Genomic DNA, 18,004 nt, shown 5'->3' with positions numbered 1-18,004 from the left:
TCGAGTCCACACTGGCACCGGTCACTCAGGCCTGGCTCCACCCACGCCCCCCCCCCCACCCCCCGCTTACCATTTTCTGACCAAACAAAAGAATGATCCGATCACTCCTCCCACCCTGAGTGCTCCGAACTCTTCCCCTTGCCTCACTCCTTCAAGGATTTTTTCTTCTTCTCCTATTCGGAACGACTGAGACAAGTGGAGCCGTGGAGGACTGTTGGTAGGGTCCAGGCTTGGGTGGAGCTCGTGGTGGTGGTGGTGGTGGAGGAGGGGGGTTGTTTCCTTGACAACTGTTTATCCCCCCCTCGCCGCCGCCCGTGCTCCGGCCTCGCCCTCAACCTCCCTCCCCCCCCCCCATGCCTCTCCTGCACCTCAACTCCCACTGTGCTTAAAATCGTTCTGCTCTGACTTCCACCTGCCACCTCCTCTCGTCTCCTCCCTCTCACCCACCCGCACCCCCCCACTGTGCTGAGTCCACACCTCACACTCACCTCCCACACCCCCACACCCCCCCCACACCAACCCACGGGCCGGACCCACAGGCAGGCGCCAGGCAAACGAAGAACCACGCCCACCCACACGTTGTTCTCTCTCTTTGCGTCCAACGCTCAAAGTTATGTCACAGAAAGTGAGTCACCGAGGCCTGTGATTGGCTCACGCACCCTACCCCCCCCCCCCTGTAGACTTTTGCATCATGGTTTATGATTAGGATCTTAGACAATGGTGTTGAATTTTTTTTTGATGTGGCTTCATCAGGGGTGGGGGGGGAAACGGCGCCATTACACATGCGTTCCAAACCCAAATTTCTGTAGAGTTTATTTACTGGCTGCAGAATATGAATTTCCCCTCTTCATAATGAGCCTTTCTCTCCTTAGCTCCAGAATTTTTCTAGCTGACCAACTGTTGGCAAGAAGTGCGCAGTGCCAATTAAGGGAGAATTTGTTTCTGTTCAAACAAGCCCCACACACACACACACACACACACACACACACACACAAACATACACACTCTGAATGTGATGAAAGAGGCCCTGTCACGCCGAGACAGTGAAGCGTCTGAAATGAGCAAGTTAAGAAGGTGAATACCAGCTCTTTTTTCCTCGGGATCAGACTTTCTTTTTTTTTTTTCCCCTCCCCTGATCCTCCTCCAGGCGCTCGGTGGCATTCTGCTCCTTTCACCGCGGCCGCTCGCCTGTCCATCACCCTGACCTGAGAGAGAGAGAGAGAGGAGAATTCAATTCAAGCCGGCGTCCATACTTTGCCTCCCCTCCTTCTCTCTACTGCCCTTCTCTCTCTCTCTCTCTCTCTCCCTCCTCTTTCCATTTCCCTCTCTACGGTCGGCATAGCAACAGGCGTCAGGCTCGTCAGAGATGGCACTGTGGTCTGTTTCTCTGACTCCCTCTCCCTGTGTCTCTCGGTCTCCTGCCTCCCTCGCGCTGTTTGCCAACAGTCAGAGCCGGGGACCAGTTTTTCCACCAGGAGTAAAATGTATTAAGAATTCATGAGGCGTTGAAGCACCTTTTTTTTTAGTAGTATTAGTATTGCAGCACCACCAAACTGTGTGTAAAAGTTTAAATCTAGTATTGACAATGTGTGCCGTCAGCAGAATGCCAGCTAAAACTGCACATCGCTCCCTCTAATGGCCAGTATGAATTTTCCCTTTTGCCTCGCTGGTGTCATGTTAGAAGTTTAGGAGTAAGATCCTCTAGTGTTCCATCACAGGTCCGACTGGTGGACTCCTAAATCTGTCCCATAGGTGGATATCAACCCTTAAACCGTGGGCGTCTAACTACTTGCCTGCCTGCCTGTCAGTCTGTCTGTGAGCCCGGCCTCGGTGTTGAGACTCAGATGGTGACTAGTGACTTTGTAAAAAAAAAAAAACAATATGAAAATGTATAAAAAAAAAAAAAAAAAAGACAGTAAAAAAGATGTTGTGTTAGCATGAGTGGCCTCCCTCATGTGCCGTGTGTGGTGTGCCATTGTGTGTGAAGATGTGTGTGTGTCCTCAGGTCGTTTGTCAGGTTTCAAAAGTCTCACCCTTTCCCTCACCCCCCCCCCCCCCCCCTGCCACCGCCGCACCCCCACACTCCTCCGCTACAGTACTATGTAGCTCCGGCCCTGCCTCCCCTCTCTCTCTCTCTCTCTCTCTCTCTCTCCCCGTCTGATAAGAGGCCTGTGTTGTGAGGACACTTGGTATTAGTATTTTTGCACTCTGCTCGCTGATCTTAATGCACTTACGAGCATGGCAGTCACACTCCAGTCCCACGCGGGCTTTGATTCTGCTCCAGGTCTGCCGCCCCTGGTTCCCATCATCCACCTCCCAGTGTTGTCTGCTGAAGCTCACTGAAAAGCACTCACATAAACTCACACGCATGTATAGGAACACACACTGGTGTTGTACCGGTACCCCTCATTGTCAGCTTGCCAGTCCCTGTCCAGGTCAACTTCACCTGGGTGGCAGCTAAAGAATCAAAGCGTCCATCCATCCTCGACTTGGGGGAAGTCAAACCGTGGGGCAGGGGCAGAGTCCACCTGGGCTGGAGTGTGACCACCACGCTGGTGTGGGGAGTGACTGTGTCCTGTCAGCCTCTGGTTAGTGTTCTGTTCTAATCTGCTGGGCTCCCTTTGTGAACCTGTGGACGGTGCTTCTGTTCCAAGTGCCATGTGAGAAACAAACGCTTTCAGTAAGAAGAAAAAAAAAAAAAAGAAGGATGTTTTACTTAATATGTTATTTTAATTGACCTTTATATATTTTTTTTTGTTGGTTTATTTGTTTTATTATCCAAGGGTTTAAAGTTCAAAGCTCTCATACTCTCTTTTACCTGGCGACCCTGCGCTCCTTTTTAAATGTGATGAAGTCTCTCTGTTGGTCTGAACCATGTGTGCCAAATTGTATGTATATTCCTCTGTCAATGCTTTCAATATTAACAGTGCATAAAAAGATATGGAGAAAAAAAAAATCCTGTTTTTGGATGCGTTTCCGTCAACCGTGAAGAAACAAAAGTGAAAACACAAAAGAGTTGTCAGCGTGTCAGATTTGTATCCCAAATGCTCAATGGTGCTGACAGATTTTTTGCTGCAGTTTACAAAAGGTTTAACACAATTTGTAGTTTTTTGATGGATCGGAGTCCTGCTCAAGCGTAGGCCTGCACTGTGCCTCTCTCCTTGCACACAGCTTACCTCAATTCCGAGGCGCCTCCCTCCATATTTATATCCCTTTTCACTGTGCTTTACCAGCTCTTGCATCACCTCAACAGGTAGACGACTCCTGCGCGTTTAGCCGGCGTAACATCCGTATCACAGTGAGAAGGAACTGGACATGGTGCGTTCAAGCTTCAAAACTCCGCCGAGTGAAATAACAGATTCACAGACGTTGCAAAAATCCATCCAAACCCAAATCTCCTTGGTCTTTATCTCTATGGATTTCTGTTTCTTTCAGTTTGTTTCCGAATGGCTTCTATGGCAGGTCGGGGAACAGATGTTTTCACACAGCTGTGCAGGCACGCCAATTCTGTAACACAGCTGCGCAAAGTCCCACCTCACCGGCTGATCGTAGCTCAGCCCCGGTTTCGCCCCAGACGCAACATTTCCGCTTCCCAGCCGATCTCCGTTCACTCAAGGATTATCAGAGCTGGTTTTCCCTTCGCAGTGTCCGCAGACTTCTTGGCCTGCAGCTCGCCAAAACGCCCCTCCAAATCAGCCCCCCCACCCTTGTATCTCCACTTCACAGCAGATAAAACGTCACTTTAACATCTGGAATTTGAAATTGCATGCGTTCATCAGCATGTGGGAAACAGATTATCGCTATTTTTTTCTCTCTTTCAACATTTCCCCCCAGGTTCTTTTTGAGCTTAGATGCCTCTGAGATGAACTCCATCAGTTGGGGCGGGTGTTTAATGTCAGGGCTTTGGGATCTGTTGGTTAAACTCAAGCCAACAACTCTCGACCGAGGCCCAGCTGCCAGAGAGCTTTTCCACCATGGTGACGCTAGGTGAACAGCATGTCATCATGAAACGGTTTCCCAGTCATTCCAGACCAGACACTTATGCAAGAGCGACCCAGAGATGCGCGGGAGCAAAACAGTGTTTTAAAGTGATTTCTGAATTTTAGATTTGATATTACCAATTAGCACTCGTAGTTTTAGAACAAAAAAATGCACTGAGACAATGAGTTTGGTGTTACAAATAGCTACTATTCATTTTATCTCGGCTTCCCAGGCACACAGACCCACCGTTCAGCTTTGAGGAGGTTCTTTTTCTCTCTCTTTGATATGGTTTCTCAGGTCATTCAGAACTACAGACTACAGTGATGTACGAAACCACTTTAGTTTTGCGTTCAGCGACATCATTCTGTTTCACCGAGTTCACTGCGCAAACTGTCACGCCAACTTTCCTTCACAGCGTCCATGTTTGATGTAAGCTTTAGCACTGCGAGTCCCAAAGGAGAGGCTCTGTCACTGGGTCATTTCCAATCACGGAGCCACTGCGTTCACTCATCCACACCGAGCACCCAAACACCCACATCCGCCTGCAGCTATCGTTTCCTTAGCGGTCATTTAGAAAGAGTTTTGCGATGCAGCAACTTGCCGAGACGCTAAGAAAAGTGCAACCTGGCTGGGCTTGTCATGTACAGTACTAGGATCCATGAGGAGGAAGTGTACAGCTCTCCTTCTCTTTCCACTTTACTTTAGTGGTCACGTAGAAGCCCTTCTAGTCGTATCAAGTCGCCAACTGAAGCCAATCCACTGCCCCCTGTGCCGCCTTGACTCCCTGTCCTCACCTTTAGCACGGGCACTGTCACGGCCAGCTGGTACATTCATGACACACCTTTAACTAACTCTGGGAATGCTTCAGAAACTCACCCCACATCCCTCCCCTTCACTGGTAATTTTCTACAAGGCATACCCGACAGGTTGATTTCGAAGCTACTTCTCCGACTCTTTCCTCCCTTTGCATTGTCCCCCCCAACACCCCCACCCCCCACCCCGTGGTTGCAAACACTCTTTCTCTCGTCTCGACTTTGTTTTTTAAACCCTTTGAATTGATGCTGCTTCTGTGCTTGACTCTGGGTTTACTGCGTGGTGCCATGTTGTCCACATGGCCTCTAGAGCTTGTAACGCTTCAGTGTGTAATGTTACCATATGCCTTACATGTTTTCCAGGACTAATAAAAAAAGCATAACAAAAAAAAACTCAGGAGACGTGCTTTTTTATTTCTTTGCCCATTTTGAGGACAAATAAAGGAAGCGAAGGAAAGTTTACAAAGTCAAAACTTTACTCCACGATATTCTCTATATATCTTAATATTCATAAAACCACACAGGACCGTACAAAAAGAACATCAATACAATACTATGCACACTTTACAGTACAAATCTTTTTCTTCAAAATTAGCTCTTCACTGAGAAAAGTTCAGGAATGTTATTTTAATTCAAACTGTCTAATAAAAAAATGTAATGCACACATCATCAGACATTGTGTACAAAAACCACATAAGAACATCTCCACTACTGATTTTTTGTATCCTTCTTGAGATTTGGCTGGTCACTCTTCAATCCCATGAGAGGCCAAGACCGCAGACAAGCGAGTCAAGTAATTGGTATCTGGGTAGCCTTTCCTGAGAGAGACAAAAAGAAGATTGTTGAGCTCTGATTCATGGACTCGTGTTTGTGACCTTTAACTCCACAGCTCTGTTTGCACATTCCCACCGGATTCACTCACCCAGATTTGCCTCCCAGTAGGCTGGTCTTGTGCGGGATGGAGTCCCAGGTGACCTTGGCCCCCGTCTCCGGGCCCGTCACCATGAAGGTGAGTCCCTGCCTGAAGGCCTTCTCCAGCTGGGGCACCAGCTTCCTCGACTTCTCGCAGTCAGGAAGGAAGGCTTCGAACAAGCCTCCTTGAAACGGGTTTCCTGGAAATGGGTGATCACTCTGAAAGGACAGAAAGCAATAAACACAGTCATTACCAAAGCCTCTAAATACTACCATGCATAAGACATATTATTAGAGCTCAATGTGATAGTGACACCCAGTCTGTTTGATGATATTTGACCATAAATAAGTGTTGCCTGGTGCAGATCACAGCGTACCAAGAAACACCCAATGGACGGAAACTAATAATGATTTCTGCCCTGCAAACAGAAAAAAGAATCTCACTTCCTATGCAGCACTGAAATGTTATTTCCTGTATAACAGAAAATAATAAGCCTCCCTGAAGGGTGTTAGTGTGCTGCTTTTTCACATCCTGTAAGAGTCTAAATATAAGACAAGTTACCGCTCTATCTACATTCAAAATGAGAAGTCTTCAAACCAATTTTTTATTTGCCTGTAATAAAGATATAAGCAAAGGATGTTACTTCTACTACTGCTAGAGATACTGCACATTTAAATGCATTTTTGGAGCAATAAACGAAAATTAATTTACTGTTTTGTTTTTTGTTTTTTATGAAACACATTGATGCTGGATTTAATATCACATTTATTACCAAATTTATAAAATAAATCTACGTCTATGGGTTTAACATGGCTGTCACACTCCAGTCCCAGGTTTAACTCCTTCTAATGTTTCAAACCACCTTGGAACTTTCAGGGCAAATGCTTATGTAGTGTCAACTATTTGGGACTTCTCTCTATGTCAGGAGATTTATGTAAGTGAAAAAGTTCAGACGCTTTAATCAAAGACTTCACCTACAGAGAATCCCTCTTCTTCAATACGACTCTCTGTAGCCAAAGTATGTGTGCTGCTCCTGGAGTTGTCGCTTATAGCTACACGACAAAGATTACTCGGCTAATTGGTATTACCTGTGTGTGTTTAAGTTGTCTGTGTGTGAGGGAAGGGCAGAGAGACTGGGGGGGGGTTCTGTGAAAGGCATCTATTAGATACAGCTGTTCTCAGTGACAGAGTGCTCAGAGTTTGACACTCACCCCTTGGATACCATCAGGAATGCAGTAGGTGATCTTGATAGAAGAGTTCTTGCTGTGACCAGGTAAACTGAAGGGCAGCTTAGAGAGGCTCATTTTGCCCTGGATGCCCTGAGGGGTCGGATCCGCCGCATAACAAACTCTGCAGTGGACGTGCACCGAGTCCATACATTTTGAGCACATAGCGACCCCACACTTTGTCCTCTTCACTGACATCCCGCTGTCCCCACACAAACAGGTGTGACCCTGTTCTCCATGTCCCGCCCTGGACTCCCCCGGGTTGTCCTGGGTCACGACATTTCGTTGTTGCACGCCATCTTTTAGGTCGAGACGCAAGGTTCTCCCCTTGTTATGAAGGCCCATGGATTTATCAGGGCGGGCAGTTGCCGACCCGACACCATTCACATGTCTCATACTTCCTGCAGTAGCATTGTTGGTTAGTGCGTTGTCCTTCTGTCCATCCATCTCTGCTGTACCAGTCATTTTCACTTTCTCCTTAATGACAGGGTTTTTCCCAACAAATGTCAGATTCTCACGTTCATTCGTAAGCTCTTTCTCATCAATGTCACTATTATGGTTTGTTCCCGTTTCCTGGCCTCCATCAGTGCCTGTTTGCTTTGCTAGCATCACCTGAGAATTGCTTTCAAAAGAAAATCGCTCCTCACTCGTTTGTAAAGAAGTCGGCGGATTCCAGTAGGAGGTGGATGGGACAGAGACGTCCTGTTGTTTGGGTGATTGGGCCACATCTCCAGAAAACACCTCCTGCAGTGTAGCACTGACCTGAGAACACACTTGCTTTGGACCTATAAGGATCAAGCTCTTCTTCAGAACCTTGATACTGACCTTCTTGTAGCGGCTCCGCACCTCAGCACAACACACCTGTAGAGTTTCATCTTCAGGATCAGAGACGCCCAGCTCTGACAGGTGCAGCTCCTGCAGAGAGAAGTCCAAACTCACCGAATCAACCAGCTTCTGTAAACCCAGCTGGCATGAACTAACTCGGGACTGGTTTGTCCCTCTGATGGTGACGGTTGTCACACTACCTCCATCAGGTGAATTTTCTTTAATCTTGACGTCAGAAGTCAGGTCGTCCAGTCGGGTGCTGTAGGCTTCCTTTATATGCTGCCACTTCCCCTTGGCAACCGTAACCTCTGCCTTGTAGACTTCCCGCTTGTCCCTCCCTTCACTACTTGGGCTACTGAAGCTAGAGGACCTGCCCCTTGCTCTGGCTTGCTTTATCGTGGATCCAGACTCTGCAGGTGGAGGTGCAGTACTTCCTGACAAACTGGACTGAGGACTGCTTAGGGGGGATGTTACATTTTTGGAGCAAGTGTCCATTAAATTTGTGTTCAAGGAGATTTCATTCTGCATAGAGGTGTATGAATCTCTACTTTTAAATAGGATGTCTTCTCCTGTGATTTTGGGTACTGCTGTGGAGAGTCTATCTCCAGGAATTCCTGCTGTTTCAGAGAGGACGCCGTGGCCTACATTGGGCCCTGTGCCTGTTTGTCTACCCAGAGATGAGAGCCCTCTGAAGGTGAGGTCAGTTGGCCGATTGCCTAAGGCGCCAAGCCCTGATTCCCGAAACCGAGCTGCTAGTTTGTACCTTCCGGTTCCTTCAGCTCTTCTCTCATCCTCCTCTGACCTCTCCAGCCCGTCGTTCAAACACCCTTCAGAGGAGGACATGGTGGTGGTTTCCACCTTATCTTCAGGAGTAAATGAACTTGAATCAGAAGAGGAATGTCTAAGGAGACTGGCTACATCATCTTTTTTAGCATTCACTTTGTCTCGGTCATGGAGAAGGAGCTTCTTTGCTTCAGATATGTCACTGCTGCTCCCGATGATGAAAATATTTCTGTCATCCTCTTTCAGGAGAAGCTTTGGAAGTCTGATCTTTATGCTTTGTAACGCCTTTTGCAGTCCTCCCCTGGGGGATAGGATATTCTTAGGGAGCATAGAACGACGGATCTTGGTCTCATTCTCCTGGTAAAGTCGACTTAATGCCTTTTGTGCAAACGCCAGGCGCTCTTGCTCTTGACCATCCTCCCTCACTACTGCTGTAACTTGTAGAAACAGTGTAGTCACCCCCTGGTTTGTCATATCCACCACCTCAACGCCATACAGGTTGAGGATGTGCTGGTACTCTGTCCGGCAGTGCTTCTGCAGATACTGGAACATGTCTGCATCCAAGATCAGTGAGAAGTCCTCCTCTTCTGCAGTCGCATTCCCAGAATGCCACAGATCTGCACCCTCGGCCTCGCTGCTATCTTCGCCGCTATAAGCACTTGGCATCAGGTCTCTATGAGAGCTTGAGTGTCTCGCTGTCTCACTTTGTGCTCTTTGCCAATTGGGTGTCCTGCTGTGATTTTCTGACCCCTGATTGTGAGACTTCCTTGTGGGCTGAGCGGGCTCCGTGGACCAAATCGGATCAGGCTGACCTGAGTCAATGTGTGATGACTGTGGGCCTGCAGGATGCCCAAGTATTTGATCCAAAGCAGCCTGGACTTTGGAGTAGGGGCCACGTAATGTGCAGAATTCTTCTGTGTCATAGATTATGTCGACATCAGCGTGGCTATTGCTGAGGTTTTTCAGCGCCGGTATTCCTCCAGGAAGCTGGCTGCAGTTGAGGGTTGCTGATAAACCTGTTATGACCTATGATCACAAAGGAAGACAGACAACAAGCGTTCATGGATTTTCGTCAGTATACAGAATTTAACATATTCCAACTTTCTAGTTAAAACGTACAATATGTAACTTTGGTCGCTCGGCGTCTTTTATTCAAAATTATCACAAAAGACCTTGTTTGATTATGAGCGACTAAGGCGCACATCCTCTTCATGGATGAGTTCATGTTTAAAAGTTGTATTCACAATAAGCGGAGGTCAATAATCATGATACGTTACTGGTGACTAATACAAACAGCCCTGGAAGTTATAGCAGAGATGGGCAAAGTTATTATTAAACATCTGTTGAATATATATAAATATAAATATAAATATAGATGTAAATATAAATATAAATGGGAATTTCTATGGGTTTGAACATTGTTGGAAGCATTTTGGAAAATGTACATACACAGGTCAACAAAATATATGAAATAAAAATAATTGTTATATATTCAATCTTTACACATACCTTGTCTGGCTCCAGGCCTTCTTGATGCTCCATTGCAGTGAGTTTATACATCTTCCCATCCACTTCCAGAACGTGCCGGCTGAGTTGAACCACTCTGCGTGCCACTGTGTGAGAGGGGTCACCAGAGGGAAATCAATCTCAGTCTGTGAAGCATCCTGACTAAGCGCTTTAACCATTGGCCACTCCATTGACCATTGCCAACATTCCGGCTCAGTGTAAATCACTGGTGACAGCCAACACAGTGCAATCCCTCACTATTGCTGCTGCTTTGAATTGGTTGCAACTTTCTTTTAGAGTCTGTAAATTGAAAGTTAATGGAGCATTTTAAGCTGAACCTTGAGACCTGCGTGTTTATGTACTTTCAGACCAGTCAATTCAGTTCAATTCAAAAGGGCTTCATTGGCATATGAGAAAAAGACATTAACGGTGCTGAAGCAAGAATGAATTGAAAACGACACCCACCCACACACTTACACAAACACTTCATATGCACAAACATGCACAGGACCTGACCCCACTGACCTTCACTGTCCTGGAAGGTGATGAGGGCAGAGGCAGGTGTTGCCTTGACAATGGTGACGAAGTCTATTTCTCCTCCCCCGTTCTTGGCCCTCAGGAAGTGGATAAATAGCTTGTCTGTCAGTCTGTCACCGTTAATGTCTGTGGGCAGACCGCACACCCTCACCATCCTGAACCGCTTCGCCATCTGCTGGGAGGAACACAACCACTGTCGTCTGTGAGGAAGAAGCTTTCTGCAAGGAAGCAACACAAACACACAAAAACACACACAAACAGGAATGGTGAGTGTAAACATCAACATGACAAAATGATTAAATTGACAAAGCAAAATGCTGCTTAGAGAAGCTGTAAATATTAATGTCAGGCATAAATGTAGGACCCCACCCTTGCCAATAGGAAGAAATACATATTTGATAATGTGACACCCTCTACTGGGGGTTTCTCTGTCACTACATCAGCATGAAATTTCCATTTCAGCTGTCAACAACAATAAAAAAAAATTGACATTCTGAGCAAATAATTCTCCAACTCATATTTTATGAATGTGTCTCCTCCAGTTCATCTGATGCTGATTTTATAAAGCATTAGCAGGAGAAGACAATGTCAAGTTCTGGGTTGTAGATCAAAAACGCAAGTGTTTGTGATTGTGATTAAATGTAATTGTATCTTGTGACCCGGTGCAGTTTTTCTTTTCCATATCTTTGCAGGGAATTTCATCATTCAGTATTTCAGGTATTCCCCAATTTACTTGTTTTTGATCTTTACTAATCCTTATTTAAATGTGTCCTTTGTTACTTTATAAACAAACGTACATTTTGTATTTCTACATCACCTTTACACACATGGGTCAAAAATGAGAAATACAGTATGTATTTACTACAGAACCCCTACCATTAATTTCACTAGGCTGCTTTTGCACATCGTCTTATTTTACAATCCATTACTAATGGGAAAGAGAATATGTACAATACTAACTAGCTTCTAGCTACCTTCTGGCTGTCTAACCATTGCTAGATCAAACAAATAAAACTCAAAATATAACAGTTTATACGTAATAGACTGATTGATGTGCATTTAAAATATTCCTTTGATTTTTTTTATTGGAGTGTTAGTACGGCTGGTCGCAATCATTTCAGACTTACGGTTGACATGTTCAGAAAGATGCTGCATGACGAAGAGAATGAGGAAAATGAGAAGGCAATTCTTGGTCTTGTATCTGAGTCTGAAATCTCTGAAGCTGAGGACCTAGACTGTCAGGTTCCAGAGGATGAAGCTGTTGTGGGTGTGTCTTGCAATCCAGCTCTCCTAAATGATGATGGTTCCTTTGATGACATAGAAGATGAGTCTATGTCATCAAACTACATCATCAAAGGAGCCTTTTCTTAAAGGAAGAAGAATACGCTATAAAATAATATAGCAAAGAAACGCCCAGCTATGCATGAGGTAACACAGGAAATGGATACGGGTCATTTTTGACCCATGTTGTTCATTAGAAGGGGTTTGCATAGCATGTGCATCAAAGGGTTATGGGGTGCTGGTTATGGCTTTACTCTGTTTTTCTGATTAAGTATTTATCATGCTCTGCCCATAGAGAAGAGTTTAAAACCACAACCTTCACTCTGGAGCAAAAATCAACATTTTCATATTCTTATATTGTTTGGCCATGTTGTGCAGCCCTAGTTAAATGCGTAAATTCTGCGTAAATATAGTGCGTAATGTGCGCAGACTGTGCCAGGTGATAAAGTTAACGCCCCTTCCCGCTCCTTCCCCCACTTCAGTTTATTGTAGGTCATCTTCATACCAACGACTAAGAGTAAACTCCCCCCACAGCTGCATCTGTTGTGATTGTCTGTTTATATTAAGGCAATGCAAACTTATTTTTAACTCTGGCGCTTTAATCACTAAGTTTTTATTCAGTCAAAAATGCGAGATATGCGACAAATGTTAAATGTTTACTTCTGCAGGCTGTCATAGAAACACCACAGAGAAAGACACAATGCACTCAGAGCTGAAAGTCACGGAAGTGGACACAAAAAAAATCACACATCAGTTCATCTGTCGATCTATCTACACAATCCGTGTGTCTGCACCTGACCCTGTAACAATCGATCACAAACATCTGTCAGATTGTATATCTATACTGACCTTATAGATGTGTTTCGCGGGCGGTTTCTCTCTATCTCTCACAGACCGTCACACTTTACACACCACCGGAAGAAAGTGAAACTACAGCCTTCCCTGTGATTCTTTGTGTCACCGCGAGGGGGAGACATAGTGCTGTTTCTTCTATTTCGTGTTCAAGAACTGAACTCTGCTTGATGATTTCCACTTTACTTTATACTTTATTACTCCTTCAGAGGACAATAATTATTAAAATTGTTCTCCTCAAACATTGTATTTAATTGATTAAGTTACACGTTCTTTATTTCAAATAAGATAAATGTAATAATAATGTTGTATTCATGTAATAAAAATCGGTCAAGTTGTATTCTATTGCATAGTGTTGTATTCTATTATGTGTTCGTGTATTATCAACAATTTATTATACCTAACTGAATACTGAAAAGTAAAAGTATGTAACATTGTTTCACATTAGATTGTTACAATATTACAGCTAGTGATGATTTTTACTTGTGGAACAAGGCTGTTGAGCTCTAATTACGACAGATCACTTAAGTAAAGGGCAGGCATGTATGTATTATAAGATAAGGTATTATATAATACAATTTACAATAGATAGGGTTTTATATAACCATTTCAGTGGCTCCAGTGAATGGAAGTGAACAAATATTACTTTTTACTTCAGTCAAGATGAGCCTATGTTGTTATATTATATTTTACGTTACCTCAATTTATGTCAAACAGCAATACGAGGCCTTATTTGCTCAAACATGGAGTGTTTAGGGGGTGAAACATAAAATATGGCCGCAGAGGCAGCCACCTTGGTGTAATAAATGCATAGTGTGTAGCCTATTTTTCAGCCTGCATGTGATAGAAAGACTGATCCATTCAACAACAACAACAACAACAACAAAACACAAGATCATACAAGTCACTAATTCAGTTCATGGTAATACGGGTTTAATTGTTAACAGTTGTCATATATTGCTATTTTCTGTGGATATCGCAATTTGCAAGAAAGCTGATACAGGGAACTTAACTGATGTACTCAAGAAATGTTTATCTCCATTTCCATTTCAAATAAGAATCACAAAGTAGAGACATAGAATAAAATAATTAATATAATACAATAAGGTTATTTCAAGCAGAAACTCTCATACAGTCATTTTACTCACTAAGATTGATTTGAGTGGCCTACAGCGATATAATGGTAGATACTGATCGGGTTATGGAGCTATTATTTATCCAATCATTTATTTATACAATCAATGAACCAGTCACCTTATCCGTGGAGCATGTGATGTCTAGTCAGACACAGTAGGTGGCAGTGCTTCCTGGTTAAAGTGTGTGTGCCCCAGTTACACCCACGCCGTAGAAGAAGAAGTTTGTCTTTTGTCCAATCAGAGGCTTGGTTGCTTCATCCGGTGCCCATGCGCAGAGAGGCGGAAACCTCATGTGTTGTACGTCGTGTCCGGTGGAGGTCACACACATCTGAGAGGATCTGAGGTGAGTTACGACAGCTGCAGTGGAAACTCTCAAACGGATCGTTACACGTTTGCGTATCAGCACGTATAAAGCGAACAGGAGATGTTTGTTTCCCGTATATAACGTTAATAGATAACGTGTTGCGCACGTCCATATGTGAGAGGTAACATGCGCACCCGGCGTGCTACTCGTACTCGGCCGATACTCGTGTCATGTTCGTTATACTATGTCCCTGGAGTATTGTGTGTAGTATGTAATTGTTCCTCTTTAAGCTGCAATAGTGTGTTTATTTAACTTTACTTTCCAGAGGCCGCAGTTAGCTGCTAGCTGGGGAGCTAATGCTAGCTAGCGCCCCCAGCCTTGGCATCAGTCAGTCCAAGGCCAAAGCCAACCGTTTTATTTAAAGAGGGGATTTAACCTGATTTAACCTGGTTCCCAAAAGACGTGTTGTCCAAAACTACTGAGCGGTTCACAGTCTGTAGGAGGAAGGTTTAATAGAGCCACACTGTCTTCTCTTCTTCATCACCTTGAAGGTTGCTGTCATCATGGCCAGGCTGTTTGAGAATCTTGGAAAGTTGGGGCTGGCTCTTGCCATCGGTGGAAGTGTTGTGAACTCTGCCCTTTACAACGGTGAGTGCTGGTCAACTGGACATTTATACTGGTTTGTTTTGGACAGATGCGAGGCTGAAACCTATTTTCTATTATTTTATTGTGATGATAAATCGTCTGATTTTTCAAGCCCATTTTTAGAGATGCTTAACTAAGGAGTCTATTCTATTTGGGCCTTCATTTTAGTTATAACAGTGGTAATTGTAATGCCAGTGATATGAATACTGTATTATTCAGTCAATTAGTTTGGGTGAATACGGCATGTTAAATACAACTACTCATTATATTCTCTGTTTCTTTTAATTAATGTAATTCTTGTGATTTGAAAAGTTCTCAACAAACATTTGACTGTCTTAGAGCTGTAAAACTAATATAAAGTTAACACACAACTATACACACAACCTGTTTGGCAGAGAGAGTGTAATTGTCCATTCTCTCCACAGTGGATGCAGGGCACCGGGCTGTGATTTTCGACAGGTTCAGAGGAGTGCAAGAGACTGTTGCCGGGGAAGGGACTCACTTCATCATCCCCTGGGTGCAGAAACCTATCATCTTCGATTGCCGTTCCCGTCCACGCAACGTGCCTGTCATCACCGGCAGTAAAGGTACATTAATAAGCTACTGAGTCATTCCTGCATTTGCTTAATACACATTGTGAGTCTCTCAAAAATCAGCAGACTGTACTTATTGTTTAAGGATACAACTACAATGTGATTGAACTTAATTTGAACTGTTCACCCCACAGATCTGCAGAATGTAAACATCACATTGCGTATCCTTTTCCGGCCGGTGACCACCCAGCTGCCCCGCATCTTCACCAGTATTGGTGAGGACTATGACGAGAGGGTGCTACCATCCATCACCACAGAGGTCTTGAAGGCTGTAGTAGTGAGTATCCTAATTAAATGAGTTGTTTTTTGTTGAGAATAAGAAGAAAAACTACTGGAAAACTAATGGGGGGTCTTTCTCAAAGGCTCGGTTTGATGCTGGTGAGCTCATTACCCAGAGAGAGCTGGTGTCGCAGCAGGTCAGCGAGGACCTTACAGAAAGAGCCTCCACCTTCGGCCTCATCTTGGATGATGTTTCACTGGTATGAAGCTGTTTGCAAATATTATTACAATGTCCATTTTATATTTTTGATGGGATTTTAACCAGTAGAAATGTTTTTATTTTGCTCTTTCAGACACACTTGACCTTTGGCAAGGAATTCACAGAGGCTGTTGAGATGAAGCAGGTGGCTCAGCAGGAGGCAGAGCGAGCCCGTTTTGTTGTTGAAAAGGTATTGTTTTTAACAGGCATATTACCCCTATACTACTTGTTCATTTAAAAGTTTGTAGGCAGTTCCTGTTAAGGGGAAAATATCTAAGCTTGAGATCTTTTGTCATTAGGCAGAGCAAACGAAGCAGGCTACCATCATCTCGGCAGAGGGAGACTCCCAAGCTGCCTTGCTCATCGCCAATTCCCTACAGGAAGCTGGTGATGGTCTGGTAGAGCTACGTAAGTTGGAGGCAGCTGAGGAAATCGCCTTCCAGCTCTCCCGCTCACGCAACGTCACTTACTTGCCCCCAGGACAGGGCACGCTGCTCCAGTTGCCCCAGTGATGACATCTTATTGCATATCCACCCCACTCTTGCTGTCTCCCCTGGTTACACGGCCCATGGAAGGGATTGTTGGAGGATTCACTGAAGGACTCTCCCGACTTCACACACATTCCTCCCACTCTTTCTCTAACCACATCTGGACTGGGTTTTGCTGATAGTAGCATGGTGGGAGACAAAGTGAGAGGACTGATGGGATGCATTTATGAAGTCCACCCATGTGTAAGGAAGTGGAGAGGGGTTAATTGCTCAATCTGTGTTAACCCACATATATTATATATAAAGTACTTTGTTTTGAGAAGAATTGACAATGCAGTAAATTCTCTAAAGATTTGTCTTGCTCCATTGTGTCGGATTTACAGTAGTGGATGTGTGGAAAGTAACAATGATCTTTACATGATGAGAAAAGAGTGTGATTCCTTTAAAAGATAAGCTGATAAGTTATGAAAGATGAACGCTATTACTCTGTTATTGTGCTGCAACACTTGATTGTTAAACCATAGTTTATTCATTTGAATTAATTTCTGTCCTGACTTCCGAGGTGGATAAAAATTGACATTTATCTGCTTTCTAGCAAATTCAATCATATTGTCACCTGCTGACAATTGGAATGTGCCTGTCAGAAAGTAGATGATGATCTTTCATTCTTTATTGATGTGTCTGTGTCTTTGGTTAATGTGGAGACAGTAATACGACCAATGTTTCACAAATGGCTCAGCTTAATAAAATTTTGTTTCTACCTCCCAGTTGTCATGCTTGTTCAAGAGTAAGACCTTGAGTGTAATCTTAATTGTCACCACATGAGGGTGCCTCATTATTGCGTCCTTTTTTATTAAAATCCCAGAGAAGCAGATGGTTGTAGTTATTAGTGGTGCTTCACTTTTAACTCAATGTTTCAAAACTGATGAAAAGTGTATGTCATTGGCTTTGATGACATAGCGCAAGTTTTGTAGTGTTTTCTTTAGAAAAATGGAGATGGTTGGGAAGAGTAAATTCTAAATGTTTTCAGATATGTAGTTCAATTCAAATATCTTAACACGTTGGATTTTTATTTGTGTAAAAGCCCCCATGTGTTTCATACGTACACATTGGAACAACATTCAGACAGTGAGCAGGCAGTTACCACTGTTAAAGTAAAGTTAAAGATTAGAGCAAACAAAGGTAAAACTGACATTATTTGAATGATTACTAAGAAAAATTAAATTTATTTTCCACCGAACACAACTTAGTGGATTCAAAGGCTTAAACAAATCTACTCACTGAAGTATATGACTGTGGTCAACATACCTCTGGAGGGTCCTGATTCCTCACTAAGTTACATGGTCAGTGCTTAGAGCCTGAAATTATTACTTAAACTAATTAATGAAATGATTACCAATATCTGACTGTCAACAATCTTGATAACTGAATGATAGTTGAAATAATTTTCAAACAATGGTTAACACGGTTAGCACAAGATTCTAAATTCTGAATATAAATCTGTTATAATCGCTGTTTAAATGTCTTTGAGGTTTTGACTATCGGTCAAACAAAAGTAATTTGTTCACTTGGACTTAAGAGAATAATGGCAGATCATTTCTTTCATATTTTTTACATTTTATACACTAGAAAATCAATTATAAA

The 18,004-nt window shown here is 43.7% G+C and overlaps 2 protein-coding genes across 2 annotated transcripts; one reads left to right on the top strand and one right to left on the bottom strand.

Annotated features, from left to right (window-relative positions):
- Positions 1–5,184: 5,184 nt before the first annotated feature.
- Positions 5,185–12,782, bottom strand: si:busm1-163l24.3 (uncharacterized). The gene is made up of 6 exons (XM_061090065.1): positions 12,714–12,782; positions 10,572–10,801; positions 10,050–10,153; positions 6,918–9,566; positions 5,716–5,924; positions 5,185–5,611 (listed from the first exon to the last, which is right to left on the bottom strand). Exons 2-6 carry the CDS (start codon positions 10,753–10,755, stop codon positions 5,539–5,541), a joined length of 3,219 nt encoding a protein of 1,072 aa, XP_060946048.1. The 5' UTR covers positions 10,756–10,801; positions 12,714–12,782; the 3' UTR covers positions 5,185–5,538.
- Positions 12,783–14,138: 1,356 nt separating this feature from the next.
- phb (prohibitin) lies at positions 14,139–17,120 on the top strand. The gene is made up of 7 exons (XM_061089543.1): positions 14,139–14,195; positions 14,708–14,804; positions 15,227–15,388; positions 15,529–15,671; positions 15,757–15,873; positions 15,967–16,062; positions 16,172–17,120. The coding sequence occupies exons 2-7, from the start codon at positions 14,720–14,722 to the stop codon at positions 16,382–16,384; spliced, it is 816 nt and encodes a 271-aa protein (XP_060945526.1). The 5' UTR covers positions 14,139–14,195; positions 14,708–14,719; the 3' UTR covers positions 16,385–17,120.
- The last annotated feature ends 884 nt before the right edge of the window (positions 17,121–18,004 follow it).

This window comes from Limanda limanda, chromosome 17 (genome assembly GCF_963576545.1).
Source record: "Limanda limanda chromosome 17, fLimLim1.1, whole genome shotgun sequence".
NCBI classification, from domain to species: Eukaryota; Metazoa; Chordata; class Actinopteri; order Pleuronectiformes; family Pleuronectidae; genus Limanda; species Limanda limanda.
This window is presented reverse-complemented; position numbering and strand designations above follow the sequence as displayed.

Excerpts from the sequence above, each read along its gene's own strand:
- si:busm1-163l24.3 (XM_061090065.1), bottom strand. The coding sequence starts at position 10,755 with ATGGCGAAGCGGTTCAGGATGGTGAGGGTGTGCGGTCTGCCCACAGAC. Across the intron at positions 10,154-10,571 it reads CACCTTCCAGGACAGTGAAG|TGGCACGCAGAGTGGTTCAA; the intron begins GTCAGTGGGGTC and ends CCTCTCACACAG. Across the intron at positions 9,567-10,049 it reads AAGGCCTGGAGCCAGACAAG|GTCATAACAGGTTTATCAGC; the intron begins GTATGTGTAAAG and ends TTGTGATCATAG.
- phb (XM_061089543.1), top strand. The coding sequence starts at position 14,720 with ATGGCCAGGCTGTTTGAGAATCTTGGAAAGTTGGGGCTGGCTCTTGCC. Across the intron at positions 15,672-15,756 it reads AGGTCTTGAAGGCTGTAGTA|GCTCGGTTTGATGCTGGTGA; the intron begins GTGAGTATCCTA and ends TCTTTCTCAAAG. Across the intron at positions 15,874-15,966 it reads TCTTGGATGATGTTTCACTG|ACACACTTGACCTTTGGCAA; the intron begins GTATGAAGCTGT and ends TTGCTCTTTCAG.